At 44.1% G+C, this 13,448-nt stretch overlaps 6 protein-coding genes and 1 non-coding gene across 7 annotated transcripts; 4 read left to right on the top strand and 3 right to left on the bottom strand.

Annotated features, from left to right (window-relative positions):
- Window positions 1–540: 540 nt before the first annotated feature.
- VTP01DRAFT_7615 (uncharacterized protein) lies at window positions 541–1,598 on the top strand (the record flags this gene model as incomplete). Its single annotated transcript, XM_069386646.1, has 4 exons — window positions 541–900; window positions 985–1,039; window positions 1,103–1,358; window positions 1,415–1,598. 4 exons carry the CDS (start codon window positions 541–543, stop codon window positions 1,596–1,598), a joined length of 855 nt encoding a protein of 284 aa, XP_069242080.1.
- Window positions 1,599–1,688: 90 nt separating this feature from the next.
- On the top strand, window positions 1,689–2,591 carry VTP01DRAFT_7614 (uncharacterized protein; the record flags this gene model as incomplete). The annotated part of the gene is made up of 3 exons (XM_069386645.1): window positions 1,689–2,036; window positions 2,331–2,376; window positions 2,455–2,591. 3 exons carry the CDS (start codon window positions 1,689–1,691, stop codon window positions 2,589–2,591), a joined length of 531 nt encoding a protein of 176 aa, XP_069242079.1.
- A 538-nt stretch (window positions 2,592–3,129) lies between these two features.
- VTP01DRAFT_7613 (uncharacterized protein) lies at window positions 3,130–7,019 on the bottom strand (the record flags this gene model as incomplete). Its single annotated transcript, XM_069386644.1, has 9 exons — window positions 3,130–3,891; window positions 3,962–4,318; window positions 4,413–4,446; window positions 4,647–4,980; window positions 5,037–5,295; window positions 5,340–5,648; window positions 5,736–5,879; window positions 6,122–6,833; window positions 6,898–7,019. 9 exons carry the CDS (start codon window positions 7,017–7,019, stop codon window positions 3,130–3,132), a joined length of 3,033 nt encoding a protein of 1,010 aa, XP_069242078.1.
- Window positions 7,020–7,999: 980 nt separating this feature from the next.
- Window positions 8,000–9,737, bottom strand: VTP01DRAFT_7612 (uncharacterized protein; the record flags this gene model as incomplete). Its single annotated transcript, XM_069386643.1, has 9 exons — window positions 8,000–8,229; window positions 8,292–8,391; window positions 8,455–8,533; window positions 8,590–8,859; window positions 8,913–9,206; window positions 9,265–9,300; window positions 9,367–9,497; window positions 9,548–9,600; window positions 9,680–9,737. The coding sequence occupies 9 exons, from the start codon at window positions 9,735–9,737 to the stop codon at window positions 8,000–8,002; spliced, it is 1,251 nt and encodes a 416-aa protein (XP_069242077.1).
- Window positions 9,738–9,828: 91 nt separating this feature from the next.
- VTP01DRAFT_7611 (uncharacterized protein) lies at window positions 9,829–10,397 on the top strand (the record flags this gene model as incomplete). The annotated part of the gene is made up of 4 exons (XM_069386642.1): window positions 9,829–9,886; window positions 9,941–9,962; window positions 10,027–10,052; window positions 10,120–10,397. 4 exons carry the CDS (start codon window positions 9,829–9,831, stop codon window positions 10,395–10,397), a joined length of 384 nt encoding a protein of 127 aa, XP_069242076.1.
- Window positions 10,398–10,588: 191 nt separating this feature from the next.
- On the top strand, window positions 10,589–11,346 carry VTP01DRAFT_7610 (uncharacterized protein; the record flags this gene model as incomplete). The annotated part of the gene is made up of 2 exons (XM_069386641.1): window positions 10,589–10,688; window positions 10,736–11,346. 2 exons carry the CDS (start codon window positions 10,589–10,591, stop codon window positions 11,344–11,346), a joined length of 711 nt encoding a protein of 236 aa, XP_069242075.1.
- Window positions 11,347–13,102: 1,756 nt separating this feature from the next.
- On the bottom strand, window positions 13,103–13,176 carry VTP01DRAFT_t24. Its single transcript has one exon. It is a non-coding gene; the product is annotated as a tRNA-Val (tRNA).
- Window positions 13,177–13,448: the final 272 nt, after the last annotated feature.

Raw genomic sequence — 13,448 nt, 5'->3', positions numbered from 1 at the left:
TCATCAATTTGCCTGAATCCTCGATGTTCCACATATAAAAATGGTACAGGCGCAAAGAACCGCGACGTCGAGGCGGTGTGCATCGCTTTGAGGGGCATGACCATCCTGCAGAGCAACTGCAATCTGGAAGATTCCGCCCGACGTCAACAGCAGTCAGCGAAAAACTGTTCATAAATAAGCGCGGTCCATCGATAAACGATGCGGCGTAGGTCCCAGCCGCAGGAATGGATTACGAAAGGTATGTGGAAATCAATCTCCCATTGAAAAGTCTTTAGTCATTGAAGTGATATTTGTGCGTGCCCAAAATGTTTTTTGTAACCAGCAAACCTTTTTACTCTCACTGCGGACTGCACAGATATCACGTACAAAAATAGTATAATCGCATACACATGTAGCTCTTCTGGGAAACATTAAAGGAATTGATTAGATCATTAATTATTATTATTAATAGGTACTAATCGGAGGTGTCCATTAATGGACACTTTTTAAACGTATTATCCTGGCCAATAAAAAGCTCGTTTGATTGATGCGAGCCAATGAATGGGTTCCCTGAGACCTGAAAGGGCCAACGAGTTCCGGCTTATCTCACGATCTACACTTCGTGTGTCCATTACCCGTCGTTTCTTGAGGTCTTCCTCGGTCTTTGAGTCCTCGAGAAGAGTTGTTGCCGTCGACGCACCTGGAATCAAGCTCTTTGGAGTCATCACTGGGCCAACAACGATTAACAACCAGCCTGCTTGGCTGATCAGGCTTGATCAATTGCCAGATCAGGAGGTGGCACTTTTGCCGACGAGTCTTCGTTTTGAGGGCCAACGTTCGGCAGCTCGTCGCCCTGCAGCTGCCACAACGCCTGCTCCTGTCGCCGAGCAAATCGAAGACCCCGATTACATTGACGATGCTGTAGAGTCTTCTGCACCGAAGGCCATTCGGTGCAGAAGAAGAGCTGGATCTCTGCTGGCAAGAGGGTGAGATAACCGTCGACAGACGCGGTGCAAACCCAAACGAAACTTTTTCGGGACGTGCTACGCTGCACCTACCGGTAAAAGAGTATGCATCGACAGCATTGTACTTCTTGAGATTCATTCCGGAAGTGCACATTAAGAAGTCTTCTTGCCGACAATCAACGCGAATGCGAGCACAGTCATTGCGAACTTTGACCCTATAACATACCCTGAGTATCTTATCTGGATTGCTCTTTGGGTTGTTATGACCGTTGTTCGCATAGATGACCACGCCGCTTATGGGCACTGTGGAGAGTTTCCAGCAGTCTTGATGGTCAATTTTAATGACCACATGAGCATGGATTGGTTCGTTCAAATCACGAAGTTGCATATCTTTTGCACACCAAACGCTGTGAAGTGAGTTATTCAGTGTCAACATGCAGGGGACCGTCGTTGTATTAATGTAACTACAGAAATAATGAAGATCCTTTTTATCAACTTCGTGATTTCATCGCAGCATATAACGACAATCTAGTTGAAGCACTCACTCCCGGCAATTACCTTTGCGTTGACAAAAGCATGTGTCAATGGTTAGGAAAGGGCATGCCGTTTTCGAAAAAGGTCCCTCGTAAGCCGCACCCTGTTGGCCAGGAGTAGAAGACTGTTGCGGATGCTGTATATCTCTGCATCATACGCTTTGATGTATCTGGAGATATCATCCAACAAGAATTTGACGATAGATTCAATATGAAAACTATTGTCACATTCTGCAGGCTCACGAAGCCGTGGTTTTACTCGGGCAGAACGGTCATAGCTGATTCATGGTTCGGTTCGCCAGCTATGATCCGAGAACTGACGACGTTTCGCTTGTATTCAATCATGCAAGTCAAGAAAAGGCGATACTGGCCCCGAGGCATGCCTGAGCATGATATCTTGCAAGAGCTTGGACCGACTTTTGGCAATTATGTTTGCTACAAATCCACCGTGGATGACTTATTCGTAACAGCATTACGGGATAGACAACCCAAAGTAGTTATAAGCAACTGCGGTGTTACTACCCTTGGCAAGCGGGAGATTACAAGATACCTGCCCGATGTAGGATATAGCTCAATGAGGCGCCCCCTAAAGTATTCGATGAATACGAAGATAACAAAGGTGCGTCGTCCATTGAAGGTATAATGAAACATCATTCTAAATCCGTTTAAAGGCGCCGTAGACACCGCAAATAATCGCCGCGATAATCTGACATCTTTTCCACGATGTCATGAAATCACATCGTTGGGAAGTACGATGTTTGGCATTTTTCTTGGCTATAGCAGAAGCTAACGCATTCTCTGCATATATGCTATTTGCACGTGATGGTTCAAAGACGCTTCATAACGCGTTCAGATGGAGATTGGGGCAGGCTTTGCTTCAAATGCGCACGCATTGCAAAGTACGGATGTAGAAATGGATGAATCTATCCAAATATGGTCCAATTGTTCACGTAAGTTGCATAAACGCATTTCGTTAGGTAAAACCATCAAGGGACACCACCTAAAACGAACTTGCACTGAGCGAGGATACCGCAAGAGATCATCCTTGAGATGCATTTGTGGTCCCGACATGGTGTTCTGCTCAGAGCATATGGGCAAACATTCTACTTCTTAACCACCTTTTTCTAAGACAAATAATTAAAATTGACATCTCCATCTATAATTTCTGGAAGTTTCATGCAGATTGTACAAGAAAAAGGTTCCCAACTTGGGGCTCCTTTACTGTCCAGTAATGGACACCTCTTGAAACCCCGCAAACTAGCCATCTTCCAAAGTCCATATCTTCAAAAGTACTCACAAGAACGAACTAAGATTAATTTTACAATTTTTCGGATGTCAAAGCATAAAATATTAAAGAATGGTGGAGAGTACTAGTTTTCCTGGAGAGCTACCTGGGTTCAAAGAGTGTCCATTACTGGACACTTTTCCCGATTAGTACCCATTAATAATAATGATGATGATTTATTTAATACAAAGTGTCATCGTACACTTCATTCGTTAATGCCATATCTGATATGCAGTACAGGAACCAAGGGCACAGGGTAGGATATATGAAATAAATTTATGTGCTCTAGAATATCGAAATGTGGAGACGGAGGAAAGAAATAGATACAAAGAGAGGGAAAAATAAGGAGAATGCATAGAATGTGCCTCTAATGCCACAGAAACATTGCAGTGATTATACCACCAGCTATAGCTCCGGGAACAGAATACATGATAATACCTTTGCCATCAACTATCGAATCGCTCTCGAGGTACTTGGTCTGCTCAGTCGCTGCAAGCAGTGATGACTCCGCGGCTTGTTGCGGTGCCGGTGGCGATGGAGCGGGAGAGGAAGGAGGATGAAGTGATTGCACAGTAACTTCCAGATTCGCGACCGCAGACATAACCGAATTCTGCTGCGATTGATAAACCTGGTCTCGATCATCTAACATCTGTCGAAAAGTTCCTTTTTCTTCTTCCACCTTGGCTATCAGCAATTCTTCAAATTTGTCCGTCACCCTTTTCCTCTTATAAGGCTCTAACACAGTTTGCACAACGACAAACAACAGCAAGTTGACAACCATCAACGCCCAAGTACCGTACGTACTGACGCTACGGATTTTGTCACTCCAAAGCTGTTCTTCGTGATACCGCTCCATAATAGAACGAGCCAAATCCATATATTCCCGATCCATTCGTTTCTCGCACTGTTGATATGTTTCTTTAGCGCTTGATTCTGCCTGCGAACGCTCATGTTCTAGTCGATACAATTCTGTGAAGCGGGTAACATCCTGGCCAGTCCATAAATGTTTGCGTTGAAGGAGTTCGTTGATTTCCCGCTGTGTATTGGATCGCGTTTCTATAGCTTCTTGGTATCTCTTTTTTGCTTCTTGGACTTGTTCTCTGGAGTCTTCAAATGCCTTGGCTTTCTTCTGTATTAGATTGAGCGCTTTTCCGTACAAATGTTCGATAATTACCTTGTTGCTCCACTTTTTTCTTTACTATTTCAATATGATCATATCCTGTCAATTTGTTCAAGGCTACACCAGCTTTTTGAATGGCCTCTTTGGGATCCCGTGGCAACGTCCGCAAGGTATCTGTCGCAGCTCGTACCTTGAGAAGCATTGGGGTAAGTCGAGGTTGAATAGTGGCTTGAAGTCTCTCAAGATACGCTTTTGAGATTTCCGTGGACAGCTTGGAATTTGGCTTGTTGTAAGGAGTTACATAGCTTCGTTGCTGAGTGATGGTAACGACTTTTGGGCGAAATGCTTTGCAACGAATCACAACCGAAGTGTTTTGCAACCGTGGTACCATCAGCGATATGAAGACTCGCTTGAACCTGTTGTTTGGCTCCCGCAGCTGATTTCCAGGTCAACCCAGAATCTCAACTGATCTCTCTTCGCATAACACAGTAACCAAGAAGCAAAGTCAAAGAAGGGATATTCATCCATACCAGACAAACTTTCAGAACAAACAGCAATAGCGGCCTACAAGGGCGTATGTTCCCACAGCATGCATAAGATATACAACTAACAATTACAAAAAGGTTTCGATATCTTCTTTCAAGATAGGATATAGCTATATTGGTATATTTATATTTAAAATGATTGCTTTCAAGAGGCATATGCAATCTTGTGATGGTTGTAACTTTCAATGTGGACATTAGAAACTTTTTCCAGGAGCATACCAGATGTATCGAGGACAGCAATAAAGTACTTGAAGCTTTCCCTCCGAAGTCCCAACCATAGCTTGCATCTCTTCACGGCGCTGCTCCATCTTTTCGATTTCCTTTAGTAATCTACTTTGGATATTGTAGCCTTCAACACGGAGAACTTTGCGGAAATCGCGAGCCATACGCAGTCCTTGCGTATCCACGTACGAAAAGTCGCTTACGGACGTCTTGAACTTCTTGACTAGTTTATGTTCCACAGCATACCGCATACCAGAGATAACATAGAGGAGAAAGCCAGCGCTCGCAATGCCGAGAAGAGGGATAACAAGACGTCTCATATTTTGGTTGCCTATAGAAGAGGATGTGTCCAGAAACTAGACACGGCATCCTTGAGGCCAATCATACGACTGCAAAATGCTGCAGCTGCACCTAACGAAAGCATGCATCCTGATAACTTTTCATCTAGTACGAGATCCAAAAAATCTGTCGCCTCGACTTGAATCACTACAGTGCGATCTCGGTTTTTCTTAAGAATTTTATCTATGTTTGCATCGAAAATCTTGGCAATCATCCGCTTACTGCGTTTCTTGTCTGCGTAATTTTTGGCTAAACGTATTCCTTTCAGCAGCCTTTGCGACACTGAATCGGTCAGATCTTGTGCATACTGCCAGATCAAGAATAGCCCAGGATATTCGATGGTATCGATACCGAATCGATCTGATCAACTGCCGGATTTAGCTGCTTGATGGTATCCTTTTCGATTTTAATGGTTGTAATATCGGCCATCTTTTTAATGTGACGCAGTAAATAATCACGAAGCCGCAGAAGATGCTCATGTGTAGGCAAATCGTTTTCCAACGCTTGAGACCCCATATCGAGTTCACGAGCAGCCAAAGCACGATTCACTTCTGACAAGCCTTTAATGTCTCTGAGCAATTGCTCATATAATTCTTTGCCGGCAACAATTTGCAATCGATATGGTTCTCCAAAACAAATGCTCGTAACCGCTGCTCCAGTCTAGCGAATTCAGGCGCATCGATCTTGTGCGTATGAGGTTCTAATCCAAGGTGCCAGCACTCACGAAGTGCACCAAATCATCCGCACTGGATAGGTAGCGGGAGACAACTGTCGAAGCTGTTCCTGAATTAAACGTTTGCAGCGCTCCTTGTCCCGGATAGAATCAAAACGATTCACAACAATAAAAATATGGGTCTTTTGATTGGCAGCATTCCACAAGAATTCCTCTCCCTAATTAAAACATGTCAGTGTATCTAATGTTGAAAATCATCGCAGATAACTTATCGATAATGTAAAATGATTTTCGGTGCTAACGACAAAAACAATGACATCAATTTCCTCCTGTCGAGCAAATACCGCGGTTGTCTTTAGCGAATCGGTGTTGAGACCAGGAGGATTGATCAAGGCAATATCCACAACGCCGTTGTGTGAAGTAAACTCTCTTGTGCAAAGCCGGCATCAGGGCCATATACCTTGAGCATTTTGTGTGCATCATTGTGCTCCATGACAACTTTATAAAGGTGACAAATTTCGATAACATGATACGTCAAGGGACCAAGTCGGTTATAATTTTCAACATCGGGTATAGCATGGACTTGTTCCACACCACAGTTTAAGCTAGCGTCCAAGACTTCGCAGAAAATGCTTGTGCATGGTTGTTGATCGACGGGTAGAAGTTCTCGCTTCAAAAGTGCATTGACAAATGTAGATTTGCCAGCATTCAATTCTCCAGTGAAGAGTACCTTGGACGACGTATCGGCGACACGGGCACGGATATTATCCACATGGCGCTGACATAACAGTAGTTTATCGTCGAGCAGATTGGCAACCGATTGCTTTTCCAGTGTGCTCAGATCTGCAGATGCAAGCACAGCTTTGACATCCAAATTCAAAATGCTGAATTCTCTGGCATCTCCAGGCTCAAAAGATGCCTTTGCTTGCTGAAATACAGAAGAAAGCTCAGGCTGGGAAGCTGTTTCTAGATACACATCCGCTCGAGCATCCAGGATTCGATGGACTGGGACCCGGCCAAAAGCAGGGTAGTGCCCGCGCGCGGCATAACGCGAGAGACTTGTTTGCAAACGCTTAAAACAGACGAAACGTGAATTAAAAGACGCTGCAGCTGTCGTCGTAGCTGCGCTGTTCTTATGCAGTTTTCGGTCTATGTTGGTGCGTGCGGGCTGCCTGCAGCGACGTTGAAGCTACAGTGCTTGACGAATGAAGAGGCAATTTAGCACTAGTTGTCTGCCTCAAGTCTGCTATCGAAGCTCCGAAGCTGGCTAGGTTGTTTACGTTGGGCGCCGAATTGCGACGGAGCATTCGTCTGGATGACTGATGGTGCGAGGGAGTACTGAAATACTTTTCAGGCATTGTCTGCACGTCAAACAAAAAAAGACGATTGATGATGTTTTTTTTTTTCCGTTTCGACTACGTCTGGAAGAAAAAGGAAGGAAAAGACTATTGAAAATAATTCTATAAAACATAATGCTTTCCTTTTACCTTACTGTATCCTTTTAAGAGCGATTCAATTGGGATGTGAAGTCTCCTTTTGGAAAAGCACTCTCCGTTCATAATTGTCTTTAATCCCATCGCCATAAATTCGATGTTTATTCTGACCAACGTTCAAGGCCAACCGAAGGCAGCGCAGGTAACAGTGTAGATTGTTTAGGAAGTCTTTGCGCATACTTGCCGCAAGGAGCTGCCGACAGCTATTACACTGAATTCTATTGCGTTTATATTCACCAAACTCCTGATGTCACCATTCCGCCTGCCAAAGTCCAAAGCTGCATGTTGACTGTTTAGCTAAGTTATGATATGCCGTCATCCATCTCACACATGTGGAAGTGCCTAAATATTTAACTACACTTCCGAATCAAAAAGCCGCCCTCCATACATTCTCAAAAGCAGCGATATAGGCTCTACATAGAAAGATGTGCAATGGCTGTTGTGGATGTCCGCCCTAAAGGCCTATGAAATGGGCAAAAACGTTCAAACAGTTCCAAATAGTACACCTCAAAGGTGAAATTGCCTATAGATGACTTCCCATAAATTTTTCGGAACGTGAGACTTAGCAATGAATAGTTGATATTTAATGTATGAACTCAATCTTAAAAAGAGTGAGTAACGAAACTAATGGTGTTATTGCTATATAAAGATGCCAATGAATAGCAGTTACTTTTATAGGATGGTGAAAAGCCGACGATGATAGGGGTCGCCTCTGGCATCGCTTTAATCTTGTGTGAGCCTTCAGCCGCAGAAGGATGATTATCATAGCAGCTAATGTCTGCTCCTCGTATGTATCCTCTATGTACGTTTAGTACATTTGCGGGACCAATCCATTACATATATACTCACATAAGTCTCAAGGTACTTTTTGCATTCAAACTCAGGGAATGCGGCCGCGAGATTGCAAAAAGATGTACGACATCACTGTTTTCGAACAGTACCACTAAGCGTTCACCTTTGTGTGGATCAAGAATTATCTGTTTAATCGGTCCGCTCTGCGATCGTTCATTCATCTGCTGGTTGCTCTCCAAAGGTAGCGAGCTCGGTATTGTAAACACTTTATCGTGCCTTAGTTCTAAACATATTTTGTCAATATCATAATACTTGGAAACTTCGGCATACAACAGTAAAGCTCACCTGCCGATACAGAAGGATCTGTCCAACGGATTGCGTGGATATCACTTTTCCCGGCCATGGATATGAGCAATGTTAGGCTATCTGGAGCCCAACAAGCCGACTATAAATGTTATAATGAGTAATGTATAAAATAGAAGGTAGCCTTTGACTGCAGTCGCTAAACCTGAACCCAAAGACCCGGCGGATTTTTTATCTTCTTGTGTTCCCAAGATCGAGTGTTCCATATGCTTGACATGCTTCCGCTTTAAAGAGAATATGAGTACACAACGACTGACCTGTTCTCCTAAAAGTCACATACATGCTTGCGACATATAGCCATTGACCATCAGGACTCCAGCGTAGTAAACGGCTCCCTTCGCCATGGCTTTTAAGAGGAGTTGATCGCATGAAAAGTAAGTCAAATACGACCAGAGTTCCGGCTGTTCTGGATGCAGCTACCAGCAGATGACTAGCCGGCGTGGGATCCCATGCGATGGATGTTATATCCCCGTAACCCGGGTAGCATACATAGTTCATAGATACACTTTCTTTAGGATTGTCCCCAAGAGTCCAGATGCAGACACCATTCCTAACGGGACGGTTAAACAGAAGCATAAAGGAAACTTTAGCTGACACATGTACCTGCAACCGACAGCCAATGTACCATTCGCTCGTTGTTTCCATTCTATACAGGTGATACTTTGCATTAGCTGGTGCCTTAAAACCATCTGATGCCAATCCAAGGCCTTTTCGTCGTTTTCGTAAATATAAACTGTTCCATCCGGCTGTGCAACTGCCAGCATCTGTTTGTGCGGATGCCAAGCTAATAACTTATCGGTATCGTTTTCCGGTAACATGGCTTTCCGGTTAGGATCGGGTGGTGACAAGTCTTCGTCCATGAAACCACGAGTGATATCAGCCAATTTTGCAAAAGCACTGTGTGAAGTAATGTTTTAGAATACATGTGGAATCCATAGATTGCATCAACCCTTACGTATTTCGGACAGCAGAAGATACATAATTCTTCAATCTATGTAAAATAAATAAATCGATCATGAACCCTAACATTAATAAAAGAATCTCATCAAAGTCTTACCGTTCTTTGCTACGTGTGGCCTTGTCCGCTACTAGAGCCTGTAAATACGGAGTAGGCTCTGGGCGTGGAAGGCACGTCGTAGATAATGCTGGGCTGTCACTTTCCAAATGTATCGATGGTAAAAGATTGACCTGCAAGATCGTTAAACAACCCAAATCACACAGATCTAAACACCACATACCTTATTTGTAGCCAAGTGATTCAGTGCACCGTCAAAACCATTGCAGACTGTAACTATCAATTGATTTATATTCTTATAAATCCTTTCCTCCCACCGAGTATACGTCAAGCGCGGACATATTGATATACTTACTTAAATCTCCATTGAGCTCAGCAATAACTATCTGCGGATCTGGATTCACCGTGGACATGGAGGCCTTTGCGAAGGATGGGCGCGTTTGCAATGGACTGAGATCAGGCAACCAGCGAAAGAGCAGGTGAAGTATTTCAGTAAAAACTCAGATGCTCAATTTTGAGCAATCTGCAGAGTACCCGATTCTTCAGAAACTATTGGCAACCTGTTTATATATAAGGAACCCACCCTTTTAAAACTTTTTATTCCTCATCATATTAGATAATTCAGTACTCTCAGATTAGTAACTATATCGGATATACTTATTTCTTGCTTATATGAATATCGATAATTAACCAATAAAATAGCTCAATACCACAGAAAAGACCTACACGTACATCATTTTGGTGCCTTCTAGCGGAAACAAGAAGACGTCTCGACGAGTTTAAGCACCTAAAAAGCACTCAAAAGACGTTTTCTAATACGAACGGCTTTCGCAACGAAAGCCCCGAAGTTTTCCAAGCGAGATGACCCAGAGGACTGGTTAACCATGTTCGAAGACAGTAATGATGGCGACGAGAAATGGACAAATGAAAAGAAACTCGAGACAGTGCCGTTACACCCGCCCGAGTCGACCAGAAGATGGTTCTATCGTCAAAAGTTCGCTACGTGGAAGGACGCCTTCGTGGATGCGGTATCCACATGTCGATACTTCATCATCCTAAGACTTAGCCAATAGCTTGTCAGTTATCAGACTCAGTTGCGTACTTATTATTAGGGAGTTATTCGTAAGTTTTCTCCCTTGTCCGAATAAATGGTACACTCAAGTCTCACGATCCTTATCATCTGTCTCCACATCGCTATTTTCCCTTAAAAAACCACATTTTTTTTATCGTGAATACTTCCATCCAACAACGCGACAACATCAACATGTCCGCCAACAACGCTGATGACAACAACAACAACATGGACATCGACGTCCAACCTGTTCCCGTCGCTCCCGTTGCCGGTTCTGTCGCTGCTGCTGGTGGTTCGCTTGCCAGCAAGTACCAAGGTTGGAGGCTCGTGCTGAGGCAGAGCTGGAGGACCTCGAGAGAGAGTCCAATGAGGCGGAAGCCGCTTACTACGCTGCCAAGAGTAGTGGCAAGGCTGAAGACATTAGGAAGCTCAGAGAAGCTTACCTGCAGTCTGTCAAAGATTTGACAGACATGAAGGATTCGTACAGGATGAAATACCCCATGAATCCAAAGTTCAATGACAGCGTTCCGAGCCAAGGCTCCGGACGTACCAGCGAGAAGCCTACAACAGTAGTACCTCGCAACCTACCTCGCTTGCAGCTGGTGGGACAGCATCCTATCGATGCACACTACAAGGCGCATCCATCCACGCGCAGTTTCTTCAACGACTTCGAGCTTGAACTAGACGTTCATACGATTGACGTCGCGCAAGAGCGGCACCGCTTTCTTCGTCGCTGTTTCACCACACAGGTGCAGCAAAGATACCTTGATGATAGGATCAAGGAGTACAAGGCAGAGCAACTGGCTCAGGGCGTGCCCGAAAAAGAACTGCGAATGCCACCATACAACTTGGTTAAGCGGTGGGTCAGTGAAAAGTTTGACACGCCACTGCAGAAGCTCCTCGCGTGGAAGAAAATTGGAGGTCATCCATGTCCTCATGTCCATCGATAGACAATCGGGCTACCGTCTCTGTTGCCGATCAAGCGAGGTACTTTATGTGGAATTATAAGGGTGGCGTAGAGATAGCGATAGGGACAAAAGTAAGTACGTTGACACTGAACGTCACTTGAGAATCTTTAATGGGAATAAAGACAAAGAAAATAAACAACTACGCGACCCTGGTCTATATGATTTGGGATGGAGTTTGAAGAAAGTAGTACCGTTATCCAATTTCATACTCATTTCTACTTCTTTCATATTGGTCGCTAGACCTGGACACGACACTTTAAAACTGTTCCATCCTACAGGACAGAGGATCGCCCTTGAGAAATCTACGGACGCTTAGGATATCTACGATGTTCCAACCTCCGGTTGTCATCCGGGATTCCTCTCGTCATTTGGGAGGGGACTATCTGCCAGGACATCATGTGGACGTATAGATTGCCAGCCGGCAAAAAAACATCAGAGATTATAACGACGTTGCACGTCCTCCATTCTAGAGATGAAACACAGTTCTACACCCATAGGCCAGTATTGCCAGAAATTTCACGACCGTTGTGTCGACGTAGAGATATCAGAGATACCCATTAACACAAGGTTGATGGTTGTCCTGATTGCGGGTATCAATCAACTCTGCATACAGGCAGAAGGAGGACGGATAAGGTCGTTATAATTTCGGACATCTTTTGGTCTGTCGGTGGATCCGAACGAATTTGTACCTATGCATACCCGAAGCATATGGGTTTGTTTTTAAAAATACACTGGGCCATCTTTTTGGATGAACCCCCACATTTTGGATGGAGGCAATCGGTAATCCATGCTCGACCATCCCAATGCCTCCACCCAAAGGATCCTTCCCCATTTGGAGCGCCAGCTCCAACTCCAACTAAACTTGGATTGCCTCCCATCCTGCGAAGCAGGATACCGCCCTCGAGAGATATACGGACGGCCAGGATATCTACCGCGTCCCAATCTCTGGTTGTCATCCAGGATTTGTCTCATCATTCAGGAGGCGATTATCTCCCAAGACGTCGGATAGGCATATAGATCACCGACAGACCAAAAGATGTCCGAAATTATAACGACCTTGTCCGTCCTCCCTTGTTGTAAAGCTCGTAAGGTCTTTGTCCTCAGCTACCAGTTGTCGTAACACTTTTTGCCTTGTGCTACGAGCTCACGCAGTAAGGAGATCACACAGAAATCAAAGTCTTGCGGGTTTGTCAGATGCCCTGTATTCTACGTTTTCTGCACTCTTATTTGCTAAAATGTAATTGATACTATTGGTAAATCTATGGAAAAGGTACAAAGGAACAAAAGAATAAAAGTGTGCCTGAGGTCAGACGAGAGCAACAATGATAGTTAATCGTATTATCATAGCAATTACATGGCACCAATGGTAATTATTGACAATATCGCATTCTTATTGGTCAGTACCAAAAGGCAACGACAGTGTCGTGCACGGACTTTTGCATTGCCTTTTTGGTTCCTCTTGCCGCTTGCCAAGTCGTTGCCTCTTTGGAATATATCACCATGTCACAACGCTTAGTATTCATTATCTAGATTTTCCTTATTGTATGTAATATCCTCTTTATTTTTAGTAGTTGCAAAAGGTATAAGTACCTAGCGAAAACATAGCATAAACGAGACGGAAATACCATCTATCTTCGTGGTCCTTTCTTTGTGAGTTGTAACGCCAAAAGAAATAGCATTATGACACAAAAAGGAAGCGAACACGGTCAGTGCTGTTTGCGTGCCACCCAAACGGGAATGACTTCCGCCAGATTCGAACTGGCGACCGTCTGTGTGTTAGACAGACGTGATAACCAACTACACCAGGAAGTCCCCTTGTTTATTTTCGGGGCTGTCCCAAAAATAGGGGCGTCACGCCCAGAAATCCCGGTCGACCAAAAAAGGAAACTAAGACTGCGGAGTTTAGCAATCCAAATTAAGAAGTTCAAAGAAACTCCGAGAACATGCGGGAACAAGCTTGAAGATCCGAGTGTAAAGATAGATTGAACATATTCTAGTTACGTCCAGGACCATCCCATTAGAAAAGTATATAGAATAAAGAACAAGCTCTTCAATCGAGAACATCCTCTGCCTAGGAGGTTATC

The sequence above is a fragment of the Rhizomucor pusillus genome, assembly GCF_041956525.1.
Source record: "Rhizomucor pusillus strain CBS 183.67 unplaced genomic scaffold VTP01scaffold_4, whole genome shotgun sequence".
Lineage (NCBI taxonomy): Eukaryota > Fungi > Mucoromycota > Mucoromycetes > Mucorales > Lichtheimiaceae > Rhizomucor > Rhizomucor pusillus.
Note: the sequence above shows the minus strand (reverse complement) of the source record. Positions and strands in the feature narration are given on the sequence as shown.